General features: G+C 38.7%; 1 protein-coding gene across 9 annotated transcripts in view; it reads right to left on the bottom strand.

Moving 5' to 3' along the window:
* Positions 1–26,581, bottom strand: part of PAAF1 (proteasomal ATPase associated factor 1) — a 36,458-nt gene that overhangs the window by 4,576 nt on the left and 5,301 nt on the right. For 5 of the 9 annotated variants that reach the window (XR_013994355.1, XR_013994356.1, XR_013994359.1 and 2 more), the window contains exons 3-11: positions 26,165–26,268; positions 22,725–22,814; positions 17,278–17,376; positions 16,478–16,628; positions 9,764–9,958; positions 7,956–8,047; positions 6,468–6,583; positions 4,840–4,922; positions 360–442 (exon numbers count right to left, since the gene is read on the bottom strand). Coding sequence is in view for 4 of the 9 variants with exons in the window: in XM_081064990.1 (XP_080921116.1) it covers positions 360–442; positions 4,840–4,922; positions 6,468–6,583; positions 7,956–8,047; positions 9,764–9,958; positions 16,478–16,628; positions 17,278–17,376; positions 22,725–22,814; positions 26,165–26,268 (1,013 nt within the window). In the remaining 5 variants the exon portion in view is untranslated. Of the gene's footprint in view, positions 1–359; positions 443–4,839; positions 4,923–6,467; positions 6,584–7,955; positions 8,048–9,763; positions 9,959–16,477; positions 16,629–17,277; positions 17,377–22,724; positions 22,815–24,560; positions 24,628–26,164; positions 26,269–26,581 lie in introns of all 9 variants that reach the window. The other 4 variants (XR_013994357.1, XR_013994358.1, XM_081064991.1 and 1 more) reach the window with 1 other exon arrangement.

Here is a 26,581-nt window from a genome sequence, read left to right as displayed (position 1 = left end):
CTCTTTTATTTTTCTCTTTCCATTCCAATGGATAATTAGTCTTGAATTTTAAATAATAATAATAATAATAGCTAATATGTATAGAATATTTTAAATTTACAAAGAGCTTTCATATGCATTATCTATTATCCTCATTTTACAGATGAACTGACAGACTGGGGAGAGGGTGAAGTGATTTTTCAAGTTTCTACAGCTGGTAAGTGAGGAAGTTACTTCTGACTCAAAATTCTGATTTCTTTCTATCCCATCCCTAAATATGTTGTCGCCCCTAAGATCACAAAGTAGCTGGATTCAGTCCCCTTCAGGGCCCTAGGTCCCAGGTGAGAATCACCCAGGCCTCTTCTCCATCGGGCCTGTACCTTGTACACAGCGTCACAGTCGGCCCCGGTGAGCTCAATGACATAGTCTAAGTCTTGCTGGACAATGAAACAGCTTCCGTCACCTAAAAGGCAGAAAGAAAATGTAGACAACTGAAGAGAAAGCTGCATTAAAAGGAGTTTTCAAAAACTCAATATTTTAGTTTATTTCTGTATATCACTAGCCTAAAGATTGTCCCAAGACCCAGAATGGCGAACAAGTTGTCATTACGTAGACCAAATATGAGGACCTATATGGTTGCCTAGGATACTGGGGTAGGGAGGGTTTGAAGGCCCAGTGTGTTTGGTGGGAAGAAGGGTTGTCTTTGATTAGCAGTATCTGTCAAGGGTACAGAGCAAGCAACTGCAGACTTATGCATGTTTGCAAACTTATCCTAGACAATAGTTTTTAACAGGGAATTTGTCCATATAAATGTTTTTCTAAGAAAAATCTATGCTCCCAAATTATTCTTCAATCTATAAACTTGACCACACACATTAGGTGAAGGGAAAAAGTTACACCAAGGAAATAAAAGTATATCTAATTTTTAAACTTTTTTCTCAGAAGAGCATGGGCAAATGAAACTTGGGATGATCTGTAAACTGCTGATTGATTTGTTGTTGTTGTTCTTGACTTACTGAATATAAAAGTAGTACCTCTGAGGCAGTGCAATACCAGCTGCTCTCTCATGCAGCAGAGTGCTTTTCCTTATATTGAACTGAAACGTGGCTCCTAGTAACTTTCTTTTATCGGTCTCAGTTTTATTCTTTGAAAACAGAGTTACAATTTTATTCCCTTTGCCTTTAGATATTAACAACAGAAGTTATGCCTTTCCTTCTTTTTTTTTTTTTAAAGATTTTATTGGAGAAGGGGAACAGGACTTTATTGTTATTGGGGAACTTCCAGGACTTTTTTCCAAGTCAAGTTGTTGTCCTTTCAATCTTAGTTGTGGAGGGTGCCATTCAGCTTCAAGTTGTTGTCCTTTCAGTCTTAGTTGTGGAGGGCGCAGCTCAGCTCCAGGTCCAGTTGCCGTTGCTAGTTGCAGGGGGCGCAGCCCACCATCTCTTGCCGGAGTTGAACCAGCAACCTTGTGGTTGAGAGCCCACTGGCCAATGTGGGAATCAAACTGGCAGCCTTCGGAGTTAGGAGCACGGAGCTCTAACCACCTGAGCCACCGGGCGGGCCCCTGCCTTTCCTTCTTTCCAGTAGAAAAAGAATTACAAAGAGTAGAAGGGTCATGAGTTTAGCTCTTCTCCACGTTACCCTTCTCTTTTCCCACACATCCTCTTGCAACAGAGATATTAATATATATTTTTTAAATGGTCTGAAGGTAGGACAGGGAAGGGAAGAAATGCAGAGGCCCTGTGTGGCCTATAAGCTGGTTCTCAGAGATACTAAGCTCTGTGACTTCAGAACTGCCACAAAAGCAACATAAGCTTCTCATGTGCTACAACATGGCGCTAAGTTTATTTACATTCCTCCTGACTCAAAAATCTCACTTTAAGCTAGACTGGGAAACCAACCATAATCTTTCGTCAGTTTCTCACTGTTATTATTTCAGCAAGGAAGTGACATCTATTGTTTCTTTTCTCTCCTCTCAAAAAATGTATGATCGCCATAGCTCCTCTTCTGTACTCAAGTTTCTATATGCAAATCTTATCTACCTGATAAGCCCCAGCTATTTCCATTCCCTCTAGGAAGCCATTTCTAACCAACCAATAGAGTAAACTCTTTCTCCATCAATCTCTTGTAAAATGTATTATATTATTTCTTTGTTACTTCAACATATCTGGCTCTGTAGCATAATTTTCTTTTTGTGGCTATGTGACTTGTCACTGGATCATAAGGAAAACTTTTTAGGAGCGCTTATAGGGCAAGGGGTAGTAACATGAGTAAGAAGAAACCGTCATTTCTAGAATGCCTACTTTATGTCGAGTACTTTGCATATTTTACTCTAAAAAAATTGAGACTTAGAAAAGTGAAGTGGTTTACCAAAGTCATAGAACTATTAGATTAAACCGTATATAACTGTCATTTTTATACACCAAAAATGGTCATATATTAGGAATTTCATGATTAAATACAATAGTAAGTGATGGACTGAGGATTTAGATTCATTGATTAGGTGGTCAGTTTGGGTCCAAAATCTATGCTTTTTCTATGTCATGCTGCTGCCCAATAAAATAAGGGCGAAGGAGGAGTTCAGGGCTAGAGCTATGGATTCCAATCAATAACAGCTAAAACCATAAGAAGAGTGAGTCCTTGAGAAAGCATGGAGAAGAAAAGGTAGAAGGACAAAAGTTGAACTCAAAATATCTCTGGTTTAGGGATGGCAACAATAGTAGGAATAGCAAAAGGATTCAAGTTCAACAAACAATTTGAGAACCTACAGTATACCATGCATGACTCATGCCGGGTACTTATAATCCTAAGTTACTGAAACCAGGAAAAGGAGCAGTCACTGAAGAAGAAGAAAAACCAGGAGATCTGCACAGATGACCTTCAAGAAGGTAGTTTGAGCCGAGGGATAGGGATGGACGCCAGAATGCAGAGATCTCAAGGGAAGAGTGTGGCAAGGCAGCAAGGGGAATCAAATAAAAAGGACTGCAATGAGTGGTGGCACAGCACCAAGGGAAGGTGTCACAGCTTATGCCAGCTGTTCCCTTATTAAGGCTCTATAGAGTCCTGCTGCCTCACCAAACTGATGCCAAGACATGGGGGAGAAAGAGCTTGAGAGAGAGCAAGTTCAGAGAGCTAGAAAATTAGGTCTACAGATTCCCGATTACTCTTTGCTATGGTCTGGAAATCCTGAAAGAGAAGGGCTAAGGACATAAGGCACCGTTTTGACAAGGATGAAGGGTACCTACCTACTTGTATATCAGAGAGATGGCCATGGAAATCCAGACACTGTCGGCTGCCTACTCATCTATTTCCCCGCCCTTCTCCTGACTGACAGAGTCCCCAGTTTCCAGCAACAGGTGACACGAGATGAATTGTGATTAATCCAAGACAACTGTGATAATTCCATTCTCTTGCCAGTGACTGTTTGAGGCATGGGCACGTATTATAATCTGGCCAGTGGAGGTGTTTGCTGGGCTGCTCCTAAGGAATTTTCCTCATTCTGACAAAGGATAACAGGATCCACTGCTATGTGAGGACGAGACGTGCTGCAGTTATCTTTCACTGTGACCATGAGGGAACAAGCCTGAGGACAAAAGCCAGCATGCTAGGGAGGAGAGCAACAAAAAGTGGAAAAAAGCTAGCTTCTTGATTGTATTTCTTGTTCCTTCAAGAGCTTTTATTTACTTTTTAAATTAAAAATTTATATTTTAGAATAATTTTAGGTTTACAGAAGTTATAATACAGCAAGTTCTCACACAGCCCTCAGCCAGTTTCAGGTTTTACCTTTTTGCATTCCACCAGTCTTTAATGTCCTGGACTCAATCCAGGAAACCACACTGATGTAGTTGTCAAGTTTCCTTAATCTCCTCTGTCGACTTTGTTTCCGAATAACTAAATTAATCTAATCTGGAACCACCAGCAAGCTGGACTTCTGGTTAGGTGAAGCAGTACGCTTTCCTCATTGTTGAAGCCATTTTCGTTGGGTATTCTGTTACTAATGGCCCAAAACATCCTGATACACTGAAATAGGTAAGGGGGTCCCCCTAGGCCATACAGTCCAGTCCTCTCACCTACGTCATTACTGTGATGATTCCGGGGGGGCTTAAAAGACACCTTGTTCCATGCATTTCCCTCCACCCCTCTCTCAAACTCTACTCCAAGTGTCTTGGCCTGGCTACACCAAGGTCCTGTTTTACCTAGACTATATATAAAGCTTCAAGCATAGGACCTACTGCACAGCAGGCACCTAGATCCCTTCTTTCTGCCCCCTTCCCTCACCTGTGACTTTGCACACATACATGGTGCAAAGGTCTTCAACGTTGACTCTTACATCTCCAGCTGGTAAAATATTCATTGGCTTACATGTCACCTAATCCATGAAGAGGCCCCTGCAGCACTCCTACCACTAGAGTCAGTTGTTCTCCGTGTCCCCATCCAGTTTTCTGCTGCAGCACTCATCAAACTGTGCTCGATCACTGTCTACACGTCTGTCTGCCTTACTAACTGTGAGCTCCTTTAGGGCAGAGGTTGTAACTGATTCCTTATTGAATCTTCAGTGTTTTGCAATAAGGGCCAATACCGATGTTTATTGAGCACCCACTCAATACTCAGTGGGCACTGAGGTAAATGCTGGGGATAACACGATGAATAAGGCACCGTCACAACTCTCAGGAAGCTTGGACTGCAGGGGGCCATAGACAACTACAATGTAGGGCAATAAACACTATGTGATAAGCAGCACATGCCAAAGAATCGTGCAGGACCATGCCCCTAGCCCAGCCATAGACCAGGCACTTAAACCTACGAGTATGTTTCGCAGAACTCCAGGGAACCATTTCTCTCCATTGGCCCTGGACCCACCTTGGCTAGCAATGAAGCCATCTCTGAAACTCAGCAGGGACAGAACGGGTGCTCCTGATCTACGGATGACTTGTACCGGAGTCCTAGGATTCAGAGTAAAAGGGGCAATTTTAGTTTTTTTTTCTTCAAAAGCAATGCTTGGCTATATTCAACGTACAGTACTAGCCCATAACAACAAACAGGACACAGATGGATAGAGATTAAATGTTCATATGTTTCTTTGCTACAAAATCCTTAAATGGCAGATTAAGGTAAACCATTCAAAAACAACTTGCCAAAATCTAAACATGTTTCTAAACATGTCATTGAGCTGAACGAACTTGGACACCTACAATATCTCCAGTTTTCAGGGAGGCCTGACAAGGGTTTAAGGTAACAATGTTAATCTTTTTATTTATAGACAGAATTGAGACAGTTGTGAAATACTAAAATTGTCAGGACTCTGTAAAACAAAACACAAATGTGAAGAAAAATCAATTTAATATGTATGTAAGGGTGATTTTATAATGGTGATCAGAGATTACTTATCTCTAGGGAGGCAAAAACAAGTACAAAAATAAATTATGAAAGAAAAGGTATAAGCTAGTCACTCTTTGGCTGGAATTTCTTCACTGCTCTTGGAATAAAGTCTAAATTCCTTAGGTTGGTATGTCAGTCTTTTCTAAGCAAACACCTATGTTATTATCTGGCAGCACTACCACTGCTGCCCCATCTCCAGGGTACATGTCATATTAAACTACTCAGAGATCCCCGGAAGGGTCATACTTTCACATGCCTTCATACTGCTCTATATGTTATTCTACCTAGGGCAGAACCCTCTTTCCTAACTTGGTAACTTCCTCCTGAACAAGATGCAATTAAAGCCTCATCTCCTTGGAGAAGCAGTCTCACCTTCTTCTCTGTCCTTCTCGGTGCTTCTTCAAATTCCTGTGTATAGCCCCGTCAGACCTCTGATCACACCGCATCACAAGTCTTTTACTTGTCCATCATTACTATTGGACTCCAAGCGCCTCAAAGGCAGAGTGTATATATATATTTTAAATCTTTTATTTCTATTTTCCAGTGCCCTGCACAAAGCCTAGGGCCCACAGAAGCCATTCAGTAAACATCGTTGAACAAAGGAAGGAGGAAGGGGCAGGATTGTAGAAATTATTAAATCCTGGGGCAGAGAGGTTGTGTGACTGGATATCTTAAAGACCAGAACAAGGCCTGGTTTAGATAGGTTATGATCAAAGCTAAATAAAGAACCAGAGCTGGCTTATTTGAACTTGAAAAATGATCAATCTTAGGCCAACCAAGATCTAATATCATAGAGAAAATTACTGAGTTCCTTAAAATTACATGTTCTACAAAATTATTTAAAATGAAATGTTAGCTTATTATATAAGTTTAATTTCCAAAGCAATAATTACAATAGGACAATCATGATAGTATGAATCAAATTACCTTTTAATAGGATTCTAGGAATAATAAGAATAATCAGATAATTCACACTGGAAAACCTTTATAAATGGAAAATATACCCTTGATTCAATAGTCACATATATGTTAGGCTAAATCAATGTTAAAGCCAATAAAAATTTCCACTTTGTGGAAGACCTACATCATGCAAACGAATGGTGACTCACCTTGGATTCCTCACGTCCAGCTGATAAATGTTTCCATCCTGTGTCCCAGCCAACAGCAAGAAGCCAGAGAGAAACGTACAGCAGTTGAAGGCTTCTGAGCCAATAAAGAGGAATACCTGGGAAAAAGCAGGAGACAAAAATGCTGTTTAAAGCTTAATTTGTTTCCAGGAATAAACAAGCACCAAGAAAAGGAAAATTTTATTATTTTTAGAGATATTTTCTTTCTTCCCCCTTTAAGCACTTGATCTAAATTAAGCATTCACCAATAACAGAGGAAGAAGTACTCCTAGGATTTCAGGAACCTAAGGTTGGCTGAGGACTTAAGCAGTTTATAAAATACAATAGGTAGCAATTTTCAAACTCGTACCCCTCAACACACTGACTCACAGGCTCCTCAACACCCAAAATCCTTCTTTTCCCTCTTTTCATTATAACCCTCCATTTGAGAAACACTTGCATTCACATATTTAAGATTTGCTTCATGGCACTTCTAACACCTTTTGAAAGGAGGTGCTTTGTAGGAGAAGAAACAAGCTGACCTAAAGTGTCAATTTAAAGATCACAATTCTCCCCATGTACTTGAAAGAAGAAATGATCACATTTTATTTATTCTTTACTGTTAGCTCAAATTGATCATTTCTTCCTTAAATGTTCTAAGAAAGAAAGGAACGAAACAAAAAAAACCACTTGATTTCCTTTTGGAAGTAAAAGTCCGCATGGAAATTGAGAGTGCAAAGGCTGTATGATCAAAAATAGTGATGTTACTGGAATAAACTTTGAAAATGGAAGTATCAGCAGCAAGCACAATGAAGGAGCGAGATAAAATGAAACAAAGCCTATGGCCAAACCAATTCATTACAGTTTTCTAGGTGATAGTGACGGGCTGGAACGAAATTTAAAAAATCGAATCCCAGGGAACTCAGAGTTTAATTAGGAACACTGTAATTGTTTTGCATTGTTCCTAATGCAAAACCTGAGGGTGAGGAAGAAACGTTAACTAATTCGTCTATAAAAGATGTTCTGGCCGTCAGTTGATCAAGAGCCCTTAGTGCAGGAGTCCTTTACTCAGAATTTCTTCACGTCACCTCAGAGGTTAAAGGGAATCTGTACAACCTCCTCATTTTACATATAGCACATGAAGGTCGAGATGAAAGTGACTTAACAAAGACCACAAAGCAGTAGAGCATTTAATCCTCATCACATAGCCCTATGAGTCCTACTAAGCCCAGTTTAGTGGTGAGGAAACTGAGGGTCAGAGAGGTAAGCAACCTGTCCAACGTCATAGCCAGTAAGTGTAAGAGCTGGGATTTAAATGTTGCCCTTATTCCAAATCCCATGTTTTTAATCACTACACTGGACTGCCTCTGACTCATGCAGCTTCCTCAAAAGATCAAGTGAGCAAGCAGAAAGGTTTCCAGAACAGCTTTCCAAGAGTCAAGAGTGACCCAGGTTGCCCCAGAGTTCAAAGGTCTTAGAGAAACCACTTGCCGGCTGCCTGCTCTGTAGTCCCAAGCACTGAAGCTTCTTATCTTCCCGGGCCAACAGCAGCATTTTTGATTCTGTTCCAACCTCCCGTTCACCTGCAAGACAGATAAACCAAATCAATCACGGGCTGGGCTGATCAGCTGGCAGGACTCAGAAAGCAGATACTAATGGCTGTATACGGAATTACTCTGTTAGTGATTCACTCAGTAATTTAAGAAAGTATTTATTATGTTCTATATCTTGACTATGGTATTGTTGATATGACTATACACATTTGTCAAAACTCACAGAACTGTGCAATTAAAAAGGGTGACTTTACCTTAAGTAAAATATACCTCAATAAACCCAACTTAAATATATTATTATTAAGTCCTTTGTAACGTGACAAGATACCATACCAGGAGCAAGGGTACACAGTTGAACGAAACAGTCTCTGCCCTCAAGGTTCGTATGGTGTGGAGGAAATAAAATTGATTTATTCACTAAATATTTACTGAGGCTCTAATATGTATCAGACACTATTCTCAGTGTTGAGGAAATAGTGATATACAAACAGGATTCTAGTGGAAATAGGAGAGAGTGGAATAGGTAAATAAGTAGGATACTTTCAGACAGTGATGAGTTCTACAAAGAAAATAAAACAGGAAAATATGATCACAAGTGAACAGATGGTGAGAGGATTGGTGGGAGCGCGGGAAGATCACCTTAAATTTAAACTTCAACTTTAAAAAGGCTCTGTGGAGGCCACTTTTCAACTGAGACCTGAATGGTAAACAGAAGCCAAACATGTGAAGAGTCGAAAAGTGCTGGCTGACAATCTGCTGTGCTGAAAGAACAAACAGAAGGCCTGTGGCTGGAACACAGTGGGCCTGGCAGCTATGACATGAGGTTGGAGAGAAATGTAGGGTTCAGAAAGTGTCAGGGTTTGTGATAAACCATGGCAAAGAGGTTAGAATTTTAATCTGTGTCTAAAAGGAGGCCACTGGGGGAGAGGAGGGACAATGACCCATGACATGACTTGCTTCATGTTGTGTAGGTAACCACAGTGGTTGTTCTGAGAATGGATTATAGGAGAATATTACCAGCAACAGATGATGCTAGACTGGGCCAGGATGCTGGCAGGAGGAAGAGTGGGAAGGAGGGCGAGGTGGAAAAACTGGAAACACTTTGAAGGTAGAAATGACAGATTTGCTGAGGTGGGACGTGAGGAAGGGCGGGGAGGGTCGTGAATGAATCTCAGGCTTCGGGCTTGAGCAAATGGGACGATGGTATCACAGAAGCCGAGGAAGGAGTGTCCTGAGAAGAGGAGGTGACTATGCTGAATACTGTTGCGACTTCAGAAAGACAAGTGGAGAGGTGACACTGGATTAGGCAACACGGAGTCACTGGTGACCCTGCCCTGGCTCCTGTTCTCCCATCCTTCCCATTCTTGTCTGTTCACCTTGACTCTATCCTTCAAAGTGCAAGTCAACTGCTTTTGTGACTTCTCATCTACAGTAACCTGAAACACTCTCTTCTTCCAAGAATCACTCAGTTATTTCAGGCAAAATTTTACTGTTCTCTCTTTTATAGGCATCAGTCTCATCTGAAATTATATTGTACTTATTCAAATGCAGTAACTATGACATGTAATTCCTTTGTAGATATCAAAGCAACAGAAAGATAGGTTTGCAATAAATATTAATCTTATGGTGAAAATAGAAATACCAGCTATAGAGTAGGAAAGGATAAGGAAAAGGAGGAGAAACTAAGGCAAATACATAGAGGCCTAAGGCAACAAACTAAGCTCACACACATCATTATCAACTTACTGGGCATCCGCTCAGGGGAGCCGAGGTTCATGGAATTGTCGGCAGCACCCACAGCCACTCCATTGATGGAAGCACCGCAGTCTGCCACAACTCCCAGGCAGGCTGAGCGCCCGCAATCCCAAAGCCGCGCTGTCCCATCTCGAGAACCAGATACTACATTCCTCCCCCGATCAACAATGGCTGTGTCCAGAATACCTGGCAAGAGAAAAAAAAAAAAAGACCCTAAGATGGAGTAGGCAGTAGAGGAACTACAAGGGCAGAGAGGATTGATCTGCACAGATGACTTCCTTCCTTCACAAACATGTACTGGACATGTGCCACGTGCCGGACACATTCAAGTGCTAGAAACAGAAATAAACAGAACAGAGTACCTGTCGCCCAGTGGTTCAAAGACCAGCTATGAGGCAGACATGGAAAAAGAAGCTTTGGATTTAATTTTTAGTGGAGTGTTCTAGAGCAGTAGTTTCAAGTTTTTAATTTGGATTTAAAACCTGTTTTTTAAACAAAAATTAAGTAGGTATCTTAGTGAGGTACATCTGTAAATCACCATCTTTATAGATCCCACTGCTTCCATTGATAATTAATTGAAAGGGTTAGTCTCCTCATCTTAAAAAAAGGATGTGACTCCTGGTCTGGCCAGGTCCTTCCTGTTACAACTAAAACAAGCTGGACATAACAAACAAGCATAAGAAGGCTGAAAATTACTTTTGCACCAACCTAATAGCTATATTTTAATAAAAATCTTTAAAAAAAAAAGACTTGTGGGACAACAGGACAATGAGTTCCCTGGATTTCCTTATTGCCTCCCACATATTCTGGACAGAACACTGCAGAATCCTCCAACACGGAACCAATAAAAGGAACAGGCACCATTAAAAACAAAACTCCAAGTAAAGTTTGTTGCCCCAGGCAAAAGACTGGGAAAGGGGCGGCCCATCAGAACACAAAATCTTTTTGGTAACGTCCACCTCACTCAAACAGCAACAGGAAAACTGCTACCTCTCCCTCACCCAAGGTTTCAGAGGAGCTAAACAGGAAGGGATCTTCTACCTCAGCCAGCTTGGAAGCAGCAAGCAGCACTTTAATTACCCTGCCTGTGATGCTGACCAGCCCAGAGGGGTACTGTCAGCAGAGTCCAGAGGGGAGCTGAGCGTCTACCCCACCAGTCAGCAACAAGCCAAAAGAGGCAGAAAGAGGTAGTGGGAAGTAGCACTGCACTTTCCCCAGCCCCTCCGCTGGTGTTAGTCAGCAGGGAACTGAGCTTACAAACTCACCTGCAGGCAGGGAGATGGTGCAAATTGAAGTGGTGCAAGTCGGTGCCCCACTTTCACCAGGAAGGTATCAGTGGGTCCAAGGAGAAGCTGACCTGTGTGCAAAGAGGTAGTGCGAGCCAGTGCTCTCCTTTGGCCAGAGTGGCATTAGAGGAGCCCAGCAGGAAGCCGAGCTACACACCGACTGGGTCCTGGCACCACACAGGGGCCTGCCTGCTAAATAACATCAAGTAAGATCCGGAGTCTTGTACTATCCAAAATGGTTTTATAATTTTTGAAGCCATCTATCACCTGTTATCTGAATATTTGCTAAGGTCCCTGGCCTCAGGAGCATACAGCATGAAAAGGGAGAGATAATCATGGACATAAAGAGGTACGAAACAGTGGCATATGTGAGATAACGAAGGACTGCACAGAGTAGAAATGTAGTCTGACCCTAAGGACTACCCTACAGGCAGGGCTGGTACTTGTTTCATTAAAACCCGTTTCTGATTCTGTTATAGATGCCCAAGAAATACTTACAGGTTGACTATTAAAATCTGACCTGACCACAGGTCACTTAGCAAATTAATGATCTTTGGCTAGCTCCCATTCCTCTCAATGAGATGATTTCATACATGCAAACCCTGACAAAAAGTCCACAGCAACTCAACAAAAGGTACAGGTGATGGATGACCCCTGCAATTAACCACATGCCTCAACTCTCACTAGAAATTTCACTTTGAAAGCCTTTTTCAGAAAAGATGAGTTTCTGAAATTGCCACAAATTGAAAAAGTAGCCAATTTAGGGCCTGAGAAAATAGAATTAGAGACAACTTAGGTGGAACCTAATTACAGCGTAAGTTTCCACATATATCCAATTTAAAATAAAAACTAAATCCAATTTATAGAGCTGACTATAGTTGTTGGAAAAATAAAATGTAATCCTTGCAATTGCATATCCACTGGATAAAGACCACTACAAATAGCCTTCTTCTCAGAAACAGACCTAAGGAAGCAACATGTGTTGCTGCTATTTGATGTTTTTTATTTACAACCATTTTGTAATTATAAAGTATTTTGAGTTTAGGGGGCGGCTGGTTAGCTCAGTTGGTTAGAGGGGTGCTCTTAACAAGGTTGCCAGTTTGATCCTCACACGGGCCCCTGTGAGCTGCGCTGTCCACACTAGATTGAAACAACTACTTGACTTGGAGCTGATGGGTCCTGGAAAAACACAAATAAATAAGTTAAAAAAAAAAGTATTTTGAGTTTAAAAAAGCCACCTTCCCACTCTGTCTCCATAACACATTCAGCATAAATCTAGCTAGAAAAGGATCTTAGATCTTTTAAGAATCCTAAGGAAACACCAATAGGAACATTAGGAAGGGCCTCCAGCTCTTATTAAATAATCAAAAATCTGTTTGTATTTATTGGAAAGTTCTATCTTCTATTTAAAAATGTTACTTGGGGTGGCCGGTTAGCTCAGTTGGTTGGTGCTAATGACACCAAGGTTGAGGGTTCAATCCCTGCATGGGCCACTGTGAGCTGCACCCTCCTTAAAAAAAAAAAATTACTAAGTTCCACAGAAGTGAGTCAAGCTTTAAAAGAAAAACCAGTTCTGATGAGTAAGTCTCCAAGGCAGGATGCCGCAACTGTGGCCAGAGGCCAGGAGTCGTGCATGGTGTTACTGGCATACACATTGTAAGTAACACTCACCAGAGCTGCCATAGAGTTTTCCTTTTCTACAAAAGTAGAGTGTAAAAGTATCACACCCCTTTCTAAAATGTTACTCACTACATAGTAGCATGTAGTATGGGTCTTTTCACTCTAAGATGAAAAGAATAAAAGAAAGAGGAGCCCTATGGGAGCAGGAACTTTCGGAGAACCTACTTTAGAAAAAAGCTATAGAAGTAGCAGGAATGCCTTTATAAAAGCAGCAGCCATAACTAAGGCCTACCAGAAGCCTCGACAGCTTTAGGTTTCAAACCAAATAGATACAAATCCTCAACATATAAACCAAGATGCAAACCCATTTGCCTTCAAGAAAAGATTCAGCTGATTCATATAAACATCCTAGCCAAAGCTGAGAAATAAGAATGCTAGATGAAACTATGACTAAAATAAGTGCTAGTAAGAAAGAGAGCAAGTTTCATATTTTGAGTCATGTTTTTAACAAGTTTACTCTATTAAAATTATCTAGTTTTACTATCATATTTAGCTGTTTTAATGTTGCTACAGATCAGGATACACATATGTGTACATGGGAAAAGTAATGGCTATCAATCAGATCTTAGAAAAAAATGAGTCTTGAATCACATACTGTTATTTGGAGACAGCAAATCCAATTTCAAAGAAAGTATGTAAGAGTTTAAAAATAATGGCCCAAAGGCTGAAAATGCAACCTGATTTCTTGAAATTATTCTACAAATGTAAGCATCTCTCCTACACTGGTGAACAGAAACTCAACCAATCAACTGAAATGTTTCATTTGGTCTCAATGTTTTCATAGATTAGAAAGATCTGGTGTTATTACACATAATTAGGATTATGAATATACACCTCCAAATTCACCAATCTTAATTAAATGGTCTGGGCAATTTTAAAACTTAAAACTGATTATAGTACACTTTAGAGCTACTTAGTAAACTCATATATTACATACAACAAACTACTTCTAATTTTTATTTTCACTGGAAAGAGTTAGAAACAAACACAAATCTTACTTCTGAGTGTTAATTAAGTAAAGAACACACTAATCCTTTAATTATATACAAAATATCTATCTAAAAGTATTAGGGAAGACCAATTACATATTAACTAGGATATCTGTTTCCATTTGAAAATTTCTATTAGAAAGAACAATTTCTGCTTTTCATACTTGACAAGTATGTTAAAACATCACAGGGCATGCCTTTTCTGGCAGGGATTAAAGTTTAATTTTATGTTTTATATGAACAATAATAACATTTATTGTGCACTTATTATATACCAGGGACTAGGCTAAATTCTTCATATGTACCATTTCAGTTAATACTACTATCCCCATTTTACATAGGAGGAAATTAGGGCTAAGAAAAGTTAAGCAACTTTTCAAGGTCACAGATTTTAAGTGGAAGAATTAAGATCTAAACCAAGATTTGTATGTCTCCAAATCCCATGCTAACCACTCTATAAAAACATGATAGTAACGGAAGCAGGATGGGCAACTCCAAACCTGGGCTGCTTCCGATACTATCATGTTTTTATATACTAGAAGCAGTAAGTAAGCCAGGGACACAATTAATAAAAGATTATCCTTTACAACAGATCTTTATATACAGAGCTACTTTATTAGTGTCCTAATTGTTCTTTTCAATAAGGATCAGGCTATGTCCAGTCTCTTTTATATCTTGCTTGCCAACATGTACCCTATGCAATAAAAGACCATGTTCATTTTCAACACTCACTATCTTCTCTTCGTCACCACCTGTGAAACCACTAATACAATAAGTCCTCACTTAATGTTGTCAATAGGTTCTGTGACTTTAAGCAAAATGATGTATAACGAAACCAACTGTATTATAGGCTCACTGACATAAACAAGAGTTAAGTTCCTAAGCCTCTCATCAAGACTGTAACAAAATGACGTTGAATGAAATGACATTATTGGAGGACCTGCTGCAATTCTTTATTTTTATTTGATTCATGGCGTTCACTAATAAAATGCTTCAAAATCTCATAACTAAAAAGATTGTAACAAGGGAGCCACACAAAGCAACTTGGAAGTCATTTGGCTGGAGACAGTGACCTATATGCTGCTAAACTAGTGGAGATTAGTCTTGATTTTTGCTCTGTATTGTAGAAGAATGGGCAACTCCAAACCTGGGCTACTTCACAGAACTAACTGGAGGGGAGCATTCAAGACCTGACAGACGGCCTGGATCTGACTTCCTGTCATTTCTCCTACAGTTTATCATTTCTGTTCAATCTATTAAAAACCCTCCCCTTGAGGGGAAAAAAAGTCAGGGTTGTTACATTCTGGAGAAGCCAGCACTTTCTCACAAAGCCAAAAGAATGGGACAAACAACATGATTAAAATTTTAAATCAGATGATCAAACATTCTGTAATCCACTCTAAATTAAATGACACACATGTAATTCTTAAGGAGAATGGAAGAACGCTGGGAGACTTAGGGTGCACGTGGAAGGCACACTCAACAACTGCAGTAATCCACAGGTATCATAAGCTGAGCGAGTGTGCACTGATGTTGAATACGCATCTTGTTAAGCTCAGGATGTACAGCCGTGCTTTGTTCCACTGGAAAGTTCCCCCTCGCCTCACACGTTCAGAAGGATGGACAGATCCGAGGTGAATCCCTCAGGGTTCCTCTACGCTCCTTTGGCTCCTGGACTCCCCAACTATGTGGGCTGCTTTAACTCCTTAGCCCTGTCAGGCTCAATGTGAAGGCTCTAAATATCCTTTCTGTTCCCTCTCAATGCACTCATGTACTTACAGTCTTAGAAGTAAAGCATTTATTTGCTAAGGTTAACGTGTTTGCTAGATTGCATACATGTAATCTGTATGTAATCTGAATGTAATGTAGTCTGACAACCATTATATGTATGTAATCTGAAATTACATACATATATGTATGTAATCTGAAAACCATTATAAAAAAATTAAAACTTAAAAACTCAATCTCTACACACAAGTTATTTATAATATAGTTGGGTACACAAGGCAAAAACAAGGCTTTAAGTACGGTAAGTATAGAACAATACGTAATTAATTCTCAAATGAGTGGAATAGATGATGTGTATTATGGTTCCAAGGGAGGGATTAGGTTAAGAATTTACTTAGGGATATTATTACATTTTCAAAAATATCAAAACTTGTAAAATAAAAATAACATTATCTATCATCTTTTTAACATTCCAATAAGGGATAAAACATCTTTAAAATATGTATTTTTTCCAACAAACCAACCAATCAGTTACAAAAGGATGATGTTCTCATTCTGTCTCTACAATCCGATATCCACTGGTTACATGGCTAATCCATTTAAAAAATCTGAACTGTGATTTAAATCCATGGGAATCAATAGCTGTACCATGCTCTATCTTTGATGTCTGGCGATGCAGCCATTTGCCATACAGCTTTTCCTATCACCTCAGCCAAAGGACTAATCATGAGAAAATGTGGGTACAACTATCTCTATCCTTTTTTCTCAGCATACAAGTAGGTGATCTCCTGGGGAGGATGTTTTTTGCTTATCAATTGGGGAAAACAACTATCTATGTGAGGCATTTAGTTCTAGACAGCAATAACAAGACTGAGTCGCAAAGGAAATTCTAATCCTTGGGGAAACAGCAGCTCATTTAAATGGCCAGTTGAATGAATTATTTGTATTTTTGTGGCAAATCAGCTTCTGTTTCTATCTTTTTGGTGATTCATGTCTGGGAATCATTAGAGAAGCTTTCATACCTCCTTTGTGACCTTTGAAGGTCACCACACAGCTAGCATCTTCAGCTGACCAGATCTTCAGCTGGGCATCCATTCCCCCACTCAGAACCACAAGGCCTGATGGGAAAAACCTGCAACAATTCACATCAAACACATGTCCTTCCAATACTCTCTGGAAAAACAAAAGAAAATTCCATGCTAGTTCTCTTGTCCATCCTTTGATGTTCTCTTACCTCCCATATCCTTAAATGAAATAGCTACATGCTATACCCACATACTGGGTTTTAAAACTAAGGTGGCCCAAAGGATCTCTTTAGCTCATTTGTCTACAAGGGCATGTTCTAAGAGCTGCTGGCTCCCTCTCCAGCTTTGGCTATAGACGTAGTGGATTTGAATTTCATGGCTCTCACAGTTATCCCTAAGTCTATATAGGTCTATATAGAAGAAGCTGAGGAGGCTTGAGGACTCTTTACACACCCATTCTTAAAATCCTCTGTACAGGCTGAGGGGCTCAGTCATATAATCAGTGAAACAGCCTCCCTACTGGTAGAAACTGGTTACTGAAGGCAGTTCGTATCAAGGGACCACCCACTTAGACATTCGTTGGCCTGGCTCCTCCACTGTGCCAGCCCCAATTTGTTCTGGCACATCACCAAGCTTGAGGACGTTTCTCAGCTTCACAAATGGAAGAACAAAGATCAACTGAAGTGCAGTGGCACTACATTTTTAGAATTGGCCACTCTTCTTTCCATGACCCAATCTAAGGTTCCTAAGCCCACCCTGTATGCGTAAGACCCTAAAAGTGTATCCAAAGCCTTTACTCTGAGCTCTCCATTGGAAGCCTGCCAGATCTTCATGCTCCCATCAGCACTAGAAGACACACCAAGGCCCCCTCCACTGGAAATGTCCAGGCATGTTATCTGTTCAAGAGATAAAACCAGTGTTACAAATAATGAAATGCTCATCTTCCTTTGAAATATGTTCATATGTTATAAACCGCCCGTTTCACACTTCTCTGAGACGTCTTCCAGCCTATGCTTCCCAACACAAAGAATATGTGTTTCATGCGACGGTTGACTTACCATCACCAATTCCCAACAAGGCTAGAGCCAACACCTTTTATTTCTTGAAACAAAAAGATATTCTTACAATCATCTACAGTCTCCTGCTTCAGTTAAAAAGTTTTCCCTATCCCATAATTTACATCTTTTGCTATTTTATTTTCAAATTAAGATACCTCTTCTAATTCTTAGGAACATCACTTACAAGATGCACCAGAAGGATTCAAGGAAAAGCAAAGATGCTTCCAATTTACTACTTCACATTCCCTCTGTAAAATCCTAATATTGTATGTGTGTATTTCAGAATAAGTAACAGAGAATCCCAAGATTCACTTATACAGTTTTAATATTAGCAATCACTTCATGCATAAGCCATGATCAGAATGCCATGTCCCTTTCATACATATGCATGCATACATACACACCCTTTTTATTAAAAAACACCCAGTTGCAAATATTCCAGAAATGTAGGATTGAGATACATAATCCCCGCAACAATGATTCCCATATGACCCAAATTATTATGGAAAGCGTAGAGACTTTGGCTTTAATCATGCAACTTCCCATTTTACTTTGTTCTATGCCAATTAAGTTGTAATGAATGGGGTTGGCAAGAACTAAAAGGATATATCAACTCTAACACTTTCTGAGACATTTTCTTCTTTATTTTGGTTCCTTAGAAAAGACTGTTAATTACAAAAAAAGGATTTAATTTTGGATCCTTTAATTTTAAAGATTATAACAATTATCATGTTTTATTATTTATAAAACATTTTCAAATGCATATATATTATATAATTTGATCCTCATAATAATCCCATTCTGCTCCTGTTTTCCCACTACTGGGCATTCGGGACACAGAAGTACATTTGACATAGCTCTGCCTTCACATTGTAGTGTAGGAGACATATCTCTGGTCTACTTTTCTTCGCCAACACCACTGCTCCCAGCCTAATCCTGGGTCTTAAGTCTGACTACTTGTACTGTGAATTAACTTTTTTCAACTCTATGTCTGGTTCTATATGATGAGCTCTGTGAGTGTCAGAACCATGTACAGCGCTTTCTTACACAAAATCTCAGCCTATGTACATAGTAACTACTTAACAAATACCAAATGACAGCAGTTTGGGAACAAGGATGAAGTACCTCATCAATACTAGATGGGAAAGTAAAGCCATCTTCTGACCTGTATCAACAAGACCAACTCCAGTGCCCATTCACAGGGCCCCAGAAACAAGTCATATCGAAACACTCTTTTCCTCACTCTGCAATCAATTTAATCCCTAAAGCAACATATCTCAACCTCTTTCCCAACTCAGGGGGCATCTATCCAACTGCCTGCTAGGCATCTACGTTAGGTTTTAGAGTGGAGATCTCAAACTTAATATGTCCAAACCAGAATTCTTATTTCCCCCTGCTCCATACTAATGCAACTACTTCTCCCCCAATTAGTAAATTGCACCACAATTTACCTACTTCTCAGGCCAAAATTTTGGGGATCATCCCAACTCCTCTAATTTTCTCTCACAGCTCATATCCAAGTCATTAACAAATACTGTCTGGTCTCACATCCCAGAATGTAAGCTCTACACCACAGTTTTATTCATTGCTATAGCCCCAGTGCCCAGAAGCATACCTGCAATATAGTAGGTGATTAATATATGCATGAATCACCTAATAATAAGCTCAAATAAGAGAAAGGGAAAACAAGAAATAGAAAAGGGGCACAATGAATAACTTAAAAAATAACCTGCTTCTCAAAAGGTAAATGGTTTTCCCAACCCTCCCAAGGATTTCATTACTTCCTTACCCAGTAGTCTTCTGCACTATGTTCATATACTGTAGTGGCTGTCAACCAGGGGCAAATTTGCTCCCTAGGGGACATCTGGTGGCATCTGGAAACAGTTTTAGTTGTTACACCTGGGGGTGGTGTCCCACTGGCAACTTTTAGGTAGAGGTCAGGGATGCTGCTAAACATCCTCCAGTGCATTAGAACATCCCCTACAATAAAGACTCATCCTTGGGCCGGCCCGGTGGCTCAGGCGGTTGGAGCTCCATGCTCCTAACTCCGAAGGCTGCCGGTTCGATTCCCACATGGACCAGTGGGCTTTCAACCACAAGGTTGCCAGTTCAATTCCTCAACTCCCGCAAGGGATGGTGGGCTGTGCCCCCTGCAACTAACAACAGCATCTGGACCTGGAGCTGAGCTGCGCCCTCCACAACTAAGACTGAAAGGACAACACCTTGAAGCTGAACGGCACCCTCCACAACTAAGATTGAAAGGACAACAACTTGACTTGGAAAAAAGTCCTGGAAGTACACACTATTCCCCAATAAAGTCCTGTTCCCCTTCCCCAATAAAATAAAATTAAAAAAAAAAAAAAAGAATCATCCAGCTCAAAATGTCAATAGTGCCACGGCTGAGAAATTATGATGTAGGGTATTGTAACCTCTCAGTTAATAATGTACTGTCCCTTGAGGAGACAGGGATATCGTATTATTTATTTCTGTTACATATCTTTGGGGTTCTAGTTCTTAGACCTAAAAAGTAATTAAGTCTGAACTATCCATTTCTTCCAAAGTGACACAACACTGAAGAGTTTATAGGTCATACCAGCTGTCTCCTGCCTCCAAATTTTATTAAAGAAAAAGAGGAAAGGGAACTAACATTTATTGAATAGCTAGACACTACCCTCATATAATCTCCTTAAAATATCTGTACGATAGGTATTATTCCTGTTTTTCAGATGAGGAATTTGAGGTTTAAGAGATGATTAAGTAATTTCCCAAAGTGACAGAGCACAGCCAGGACAGAAGCCTCGGGCAGAGTCTACAGCTAAAGATCTATTCCTTAGTCACAGCAAAAGAACAGACAGATTAATAGGATAATCTTAAATATCAGATAAAGATGATAATTCAAAAGCCAGTGAGATAAAGGATGAATTACTTTATAATGCTGTGACATGCTAATAATTTCAAAAAGAATTAAGTTAGGTCCCTACTTCAAGCCAAGTAACAAAGTTTGAAATGTAAAAAATAAAAATTCAAAGAAAATACTAGATTTATAATTTTAACACTTATATTGTGCTTACTATACTCAAGACCCAATTCTAACTGCTTCCTCATAACAACCCTCAGAGATAAATATTATTTTTACCCCCATTTTACAGATAAGGAACGTATGACATATGAAGTTAAGTACCTGGCTTAACATCACACAGTTAAGTGGCAGACCAAAATTTAAATCCAATGAGTCAAATCCAATGAGTCTGTCTCTAGAGTCTAGGCTCTTACCCATTATGTTTTGCAATTAAAAAAAACAAAACCAAAAAACAAACAAACAAACAAAATATATATATATATGTATGTATGTAGAATCACAGATTACCCTAAGCAGGACCCCAAAGGCAGATACCATAAAGGAATAAATTGATAGGTTTTATTATTTAGAAATATTAAATATCTGTATGTCAAAAGATATCATAAGCAAACAACAATAAGCTAGAAAAAACTATCTGCAAAATATATAGTAAAGGATCAATACCTTTAATATAAGAGTTCAATACTCTTAATATAAGAGCTCTTACCAATAAAGAAAAAAATTCCTACTTAGAAAAATGGGCAAATAACATGAAGAGTGGCCAATAAATATATGAAAATGTGGTCAATCCATGATTAACCAAAGGAATGCAAATTAAAATAATGAAATACTATCTCTCAAAATGGAAAAACAAAAAATTCTAATACACAGTATTGGCAGAGAATGTTAAGTCAGACTGGTAGAAAAGCCATACAGTAAAAATCACTTTAGTCAATGGATAGGGCCCAGTGATAGGTCAACTGATAAAAAATTCAGTTAAAGTACAAAATAATAAAAAAGGATGCATAAATACCTACATTTTATTTTAACTCAAATATATAAATGTACTTTAAAATTTCCTGATTTTTTCATTAGTTTACTGATTACTAACAAGGCAGCTTCATCTTGACTTTCTTTTAATAAACTATAACCAAAAGGTACAATTTACAACTTCCAGTTTCTTTAAAGCAAGGCAAATCTTTGTTCACACTTACAAAGTAATCTAAGAGCAAAAAATCATCTAGGGTTTTTAAAATCTTTTCCCTAACATTTTGCATTATTTTGCTCACACATACTATAATAGACATAATCACACTCTGCCTTTTCACACTCATCAGTTTAAGATAATTTCAAAAACAATATAACTGGCGTTGCAACTGACCCTTGGTAAGCATTAAACTTAACCAGCAGTGTCGGAAGTATGCAGGCCTCAGAGAAGAGCTTATGAACTGGGAACATGCTGTGGGCATCAGTCAGTATGTTTTACAGAGGAAACGGAGAGCAAGAGTTGACTCAAAAAATCAGTTAAATGGAGGTCAGAATATAGCAAAAGCCTTTCATTTGCATTCCGTGACTCTGCAACTCTAGTTTTACACATGTATTCTAATTTCTTCTCGTCTTTGTGAGCAAAGGGTTAGCTATAAGTATATCATCAAAATAGAAATTCATGAAATTAGAAATACCTGAATGTCCAGTAATGTAAAGGCTATATAATAAAAATTCACAACAGTTATCTTTAGGTTATGGAAAGATGAGTGATTCATTTTCTTTAATATTTCCTAAATTTTCATCACTAAATATATGTTTTGCAATAAGGGGAAAAAATAGCTATTTTAAAAAATGTACCACACAATAAAGGTGGAAGGCTTTAATACAATCTATTATTACTTCTCACTTTTTTCTCACTTTTTTTCCCAAGAGCCCATGGTAGTAGACAGAGCTTTATCAGAAAGATCTTTGAAAATTATTCCTCAATAAGCTGTCCTTGGATAAAATGTCCCTGTCCTAGAGCAAAAGGGACAGAAATATGAGCAGCAACAAATTATGCAAACATCAGCTACTATCATCATTATCCAAAAGCTGGCAAGTAGCTCTGCTAAAACACACATAAAGAAATTTCATTTCAAAATTCTTTTCTCTAAGATTACCATTGAGTGGATTTGTACACATACTCTGTGTGGTCCCAAACATTATCACCTTATGATAGTGTGATATAAGATTAGCTGTGTTATCTTATAATGCAAAGTAAAGTCACATTAATTATGAATATGTTTATAGCACTAGACAAGCAGATAAAATGAAAAATAACATGCTATTACATTTCTCCTTATTTTATTACAATACTTACACTCTTTGTATGAATTCTGGAAAAAGTAGTGCATGGTGCCAAAAACTTGGAAGATGCATTTTCCTTTGGACATGAAATATGAATGCTTTTCTAAACAGAGAGGAAAAGATGAAATACATCAGTAAAGCTACCCCAATGGAATTAAAGCCTCTTAAACGTTAGGACAACAGGAAATTCTCATCTTTTAATCTTCTCTAATCCTCCTTCCCTAGCCCACAAAACTACCACTCCTTCCACATCAGCAGTCCTTTCACTGAGGCTGCAATGTAATTTGATATTGCTGAGATGCCATTATTTTTTTTATGTAACACTGTCTCACAGGAGACAAACCAACACTAGGAGACAACTGACAAACATGAGAGCATTAATTTTCAGAAGAAAATCTAATAGGAGTACTCTCAATTAGCAGTGAGGCAAGGAACAGGATCAACAGATGTGAGGAAACAGCACCCTCAAGCCCAGGGCCTAAGAGACGAGTCTAAAAGTAAACTTGCTGCCTATCAGAACCTTCAGAGAAAACTGGTAAACTATGGTACCCTTTTACAATGTGTATGCCCTGGTCAGGTCGCGGTACCCATTCCCACCTAGGACCTAAACTGTACATGTTCATAGACTGGTCATCGTCACAGTCATAGCTGTATTATGATTCCCCACGTGTTATGCCTAGTCACTATCACATACCTTTCAGCTACTGTAGCAAGATAACACTGGTGACATAGTAGGAAATTATACCTAGAACCAATGTTAGATTTAGGTGACGTGACTTGCTAAAGGCAGCCTTTGTAACCATCACAGATAAGTACATTGGTGCTTCAAGGTAGCATGTGTAGAGGTGTAAAAGACTTGGTAAACCTTTCCTCAAGGATTCAATATGACAATCCCTTTCTCTAACCATCATCTCCGTGTGTATCTCCTACACAGAGCTGAGGAGCTGCCCTCCCCAAATGGCCCCTAACTTCTTATCTCTTCCACAGTAGTACTTCAAAGTTTCTGGAAATTCTGCTGGATAATGAAAACGTCTTCAGTAATCAAGATTTTCTGAACCTCTTTATAAGTCTCATCTATGTACAATAAGCACAGTCCTTATGGTTCATTAGAAAGAACAGTTTCAAAGTTATAATATTCTTATCACTGAAAATCAATATGCTCTTATTACAGATCCTCTACTCCTTTAAAAAGACAATTAGAGTATCTATACAAACAGTACTTTCTTAGCCAGCTTATCCAGGCCTGGCTGCCTGCAGGCCTTTCATTAAATGAGTTTTTGCTTCTAACCGCAGGATAAAACCCATATAGCTGCCAGAGAGCTGCCCTGGATTTGAAACAAAAATGTCAGCTAAACTCTCCTGGCGAAATATTCATACCAAGCAAGGCTGCAAGAAGCTCTGGGAGCTTAAGTGTTCAGGTCTGTGTAAGCACTGGTTTGCTCTCAGAAGACTCCATTTCTTTGGGGCTAATTATATGAAAGATTTCAAGAATCAATTGTTTTCTCTTGCTTATCAATCCTGCAAATCAATCCATAATCCATAAACAGACTATAAAGGAAGATAAATACTAAACTACCTTCCAATGTCAGCAGTAGATAATCATGCTGTTAACGAAAATATTTTAAATAAAAGCTGCAGGAGATACCAGAACAGACAGAATTTAGGGGGCGGGGTGGGTAGTATGAGTATTCCACACGAGATAAAATTCAAAGTCAAACCTTTTCTCTTCTGGGGTTAGCTTTTTAAGCATATTGACAGATCTGTTTAAAAGAGCAATGTAGCAACATCAAATAGCAAAGTGACTCATGGCAGTTAGGAAACAAATGAATGCTCAACCATAAGCACTTACTTTCTGACTCAGCAGCTACACAGCAGACATTAGCAATGATGTCGGAAGGTAAGGATTGTATCAGGGCCTGAGTACCAAGGGAAGAAAGGAAGTCAGCACCCAGGCTAGGAATGGATACTGGTGAAACACCGGGGGGAAATGTAGGCTTGCAAGGTGGTGTTATACTTGAAGTTAAATAGAACTGGGTTTCAATTCCAACATACAGTCCAACTAGCTTTGATTATTAGGGGTTAATGAGTCTGTTTGCTTATCTGTAAAATGGAAATTTAAAATGCCAATTAAAAAGGACTATTTTCATAAATGACTCATTTTTGTAATATTTTAGTTTCATTTATATGTAGTCTCATTCCCCACTAACCAGCATATGAGGTAGAATATTATCTCCATTTTATAGATGAGAAAACTGAGGCTCAGGGAAATAAGTTATTTGTCCGAATTCATATTGCTAGTAAGTGTCAGGGTTAACAGTGGGCTCAATTCTTCTGACACTTTCGTCAATATTATAGGTATTGATGAAAAACAAATATAAGATATATAAAAACATGTAGCCTATTACCTTGCACAGAGGGTAATGAATGAATATTTGCGAAAAATCTTATGTAAAAAATATAGTATTCTTTATTCTTGTCAGTATACCAGAAGTATTTTACAACTAAAAAAGTTTAATTATACCCCAAAAAAGGAAGAAAGAAAGACCAACTGCTTTACTCTTTGGGAATCATCTCACCAGAGTATATTTACTGCAGCCATCTGAATGAGTACAGAAAGTCAGATCATAGGTTCTGCAACACTTAGGCTGGCCATCTACTCACCTCAAAGACCAATGAGAAAAACTATTAAGTACCACTAATGTATGGCTTCACCAAGGTCTAGCCAGACATATTAGAATGCTATGCTGTACGATACAGTAGATACTAGCCCCATAAGGTTATTGAGCCTTAAAATGTGGCCAGTGCAAATAAGGAACTGAGTTTTTAATTTTATTTAAAGTTTAATTTAAAAATTGATATTTGATCCAGTTACTGGAAAACTTTTCAAGTATTGGAACTACTTGGGTATATGAATCTATGTTTTCAACTGTCAATTTTGTGAAACCTGAATACATATCAAGTATTTACAATAAAAAACTAGAGTCTGAACTGAGATGTGCTATAAGCATAAAATATAAACAGGACCTCAAGACATACTAAGAAAACAGGAATGTAAACGATCTCATTAATAAATTTTATATTGATTATAGGTTGAAATATTTTAGATGTCGGGTTAAATAAAATATATTATTAAGATTAATTTCACTTGTTTCTTTTTACCTTTTTTATGTGGCTACAAGAAAATTTTAAATTATATATGTGGCTAACATTATTTATCTGTTGGACAGCAGTAGTATAAGGGAAGTTAAGAGGAAGTGTGATTGCATGTAAAAGTATATGTAACTTCAAAAGAAAAAGAAAACTCTCGACATTCAAAGGCAGTAAAAACTATGATTATGGTAAAAACGAAATGGAGATGACACTGATACACAGATAGTATAGATATTTGAAGTAGATATATAGGTACTACCACAGTTTTGGACACAGTGCCATCTAGCAGACATAAAAACCTACCTTGTTTATTTCATTCACAATAAATCCTTCCGAAGCTGTAACCTCTGGGATGCCATCAAGGCCAATTCCTTGACAAGTTAGGCTGCCATACAAAGTTGGTTTCCCTATATAGCACAAAAGAAGCATATCTCAAAAAATAAGAAGAATTTAACATTTTTCTCCCCGAAGACTCAATTCAGGCATCTGCATAGATGGTAGGAAATTGGCTCATGAAAGCGTAGCAGGTACTTGTGCTAAACATGAGGCAATGGAGGAAGACTACCAGCTTAAGTTGGGAGGGAATGTACTCAAGGGCTGAGGCTAAGAAGAAAGATTTAAAGGTGTAAGAATAGCATTTGTAGAGAAAGCTACTAAAGTGATCTCAACTTCAGTTTTACTGGCAGTGAAATGGAATTGTTCCAGGATGAAAGGTGAAGA

Source organism: Rhinolophus hipposideros (assembly GCF_964194185.1).
Source record: "Rhinolophus hipposideros genome assembly, chromosome: 10".
Classification (NCBI taxonomy): Eukaryota; Metazoa; Chordata; class Mammalia; order Chiroptera; family Rhinolophidae; genus Rhinolophus; species Rhinolophus hipposideros.
The sequence above is the reverse complement of the archived record's forward strand: the minus strand, read 5'-3'. Positions and strand labels throughout refer to the sequence as shown.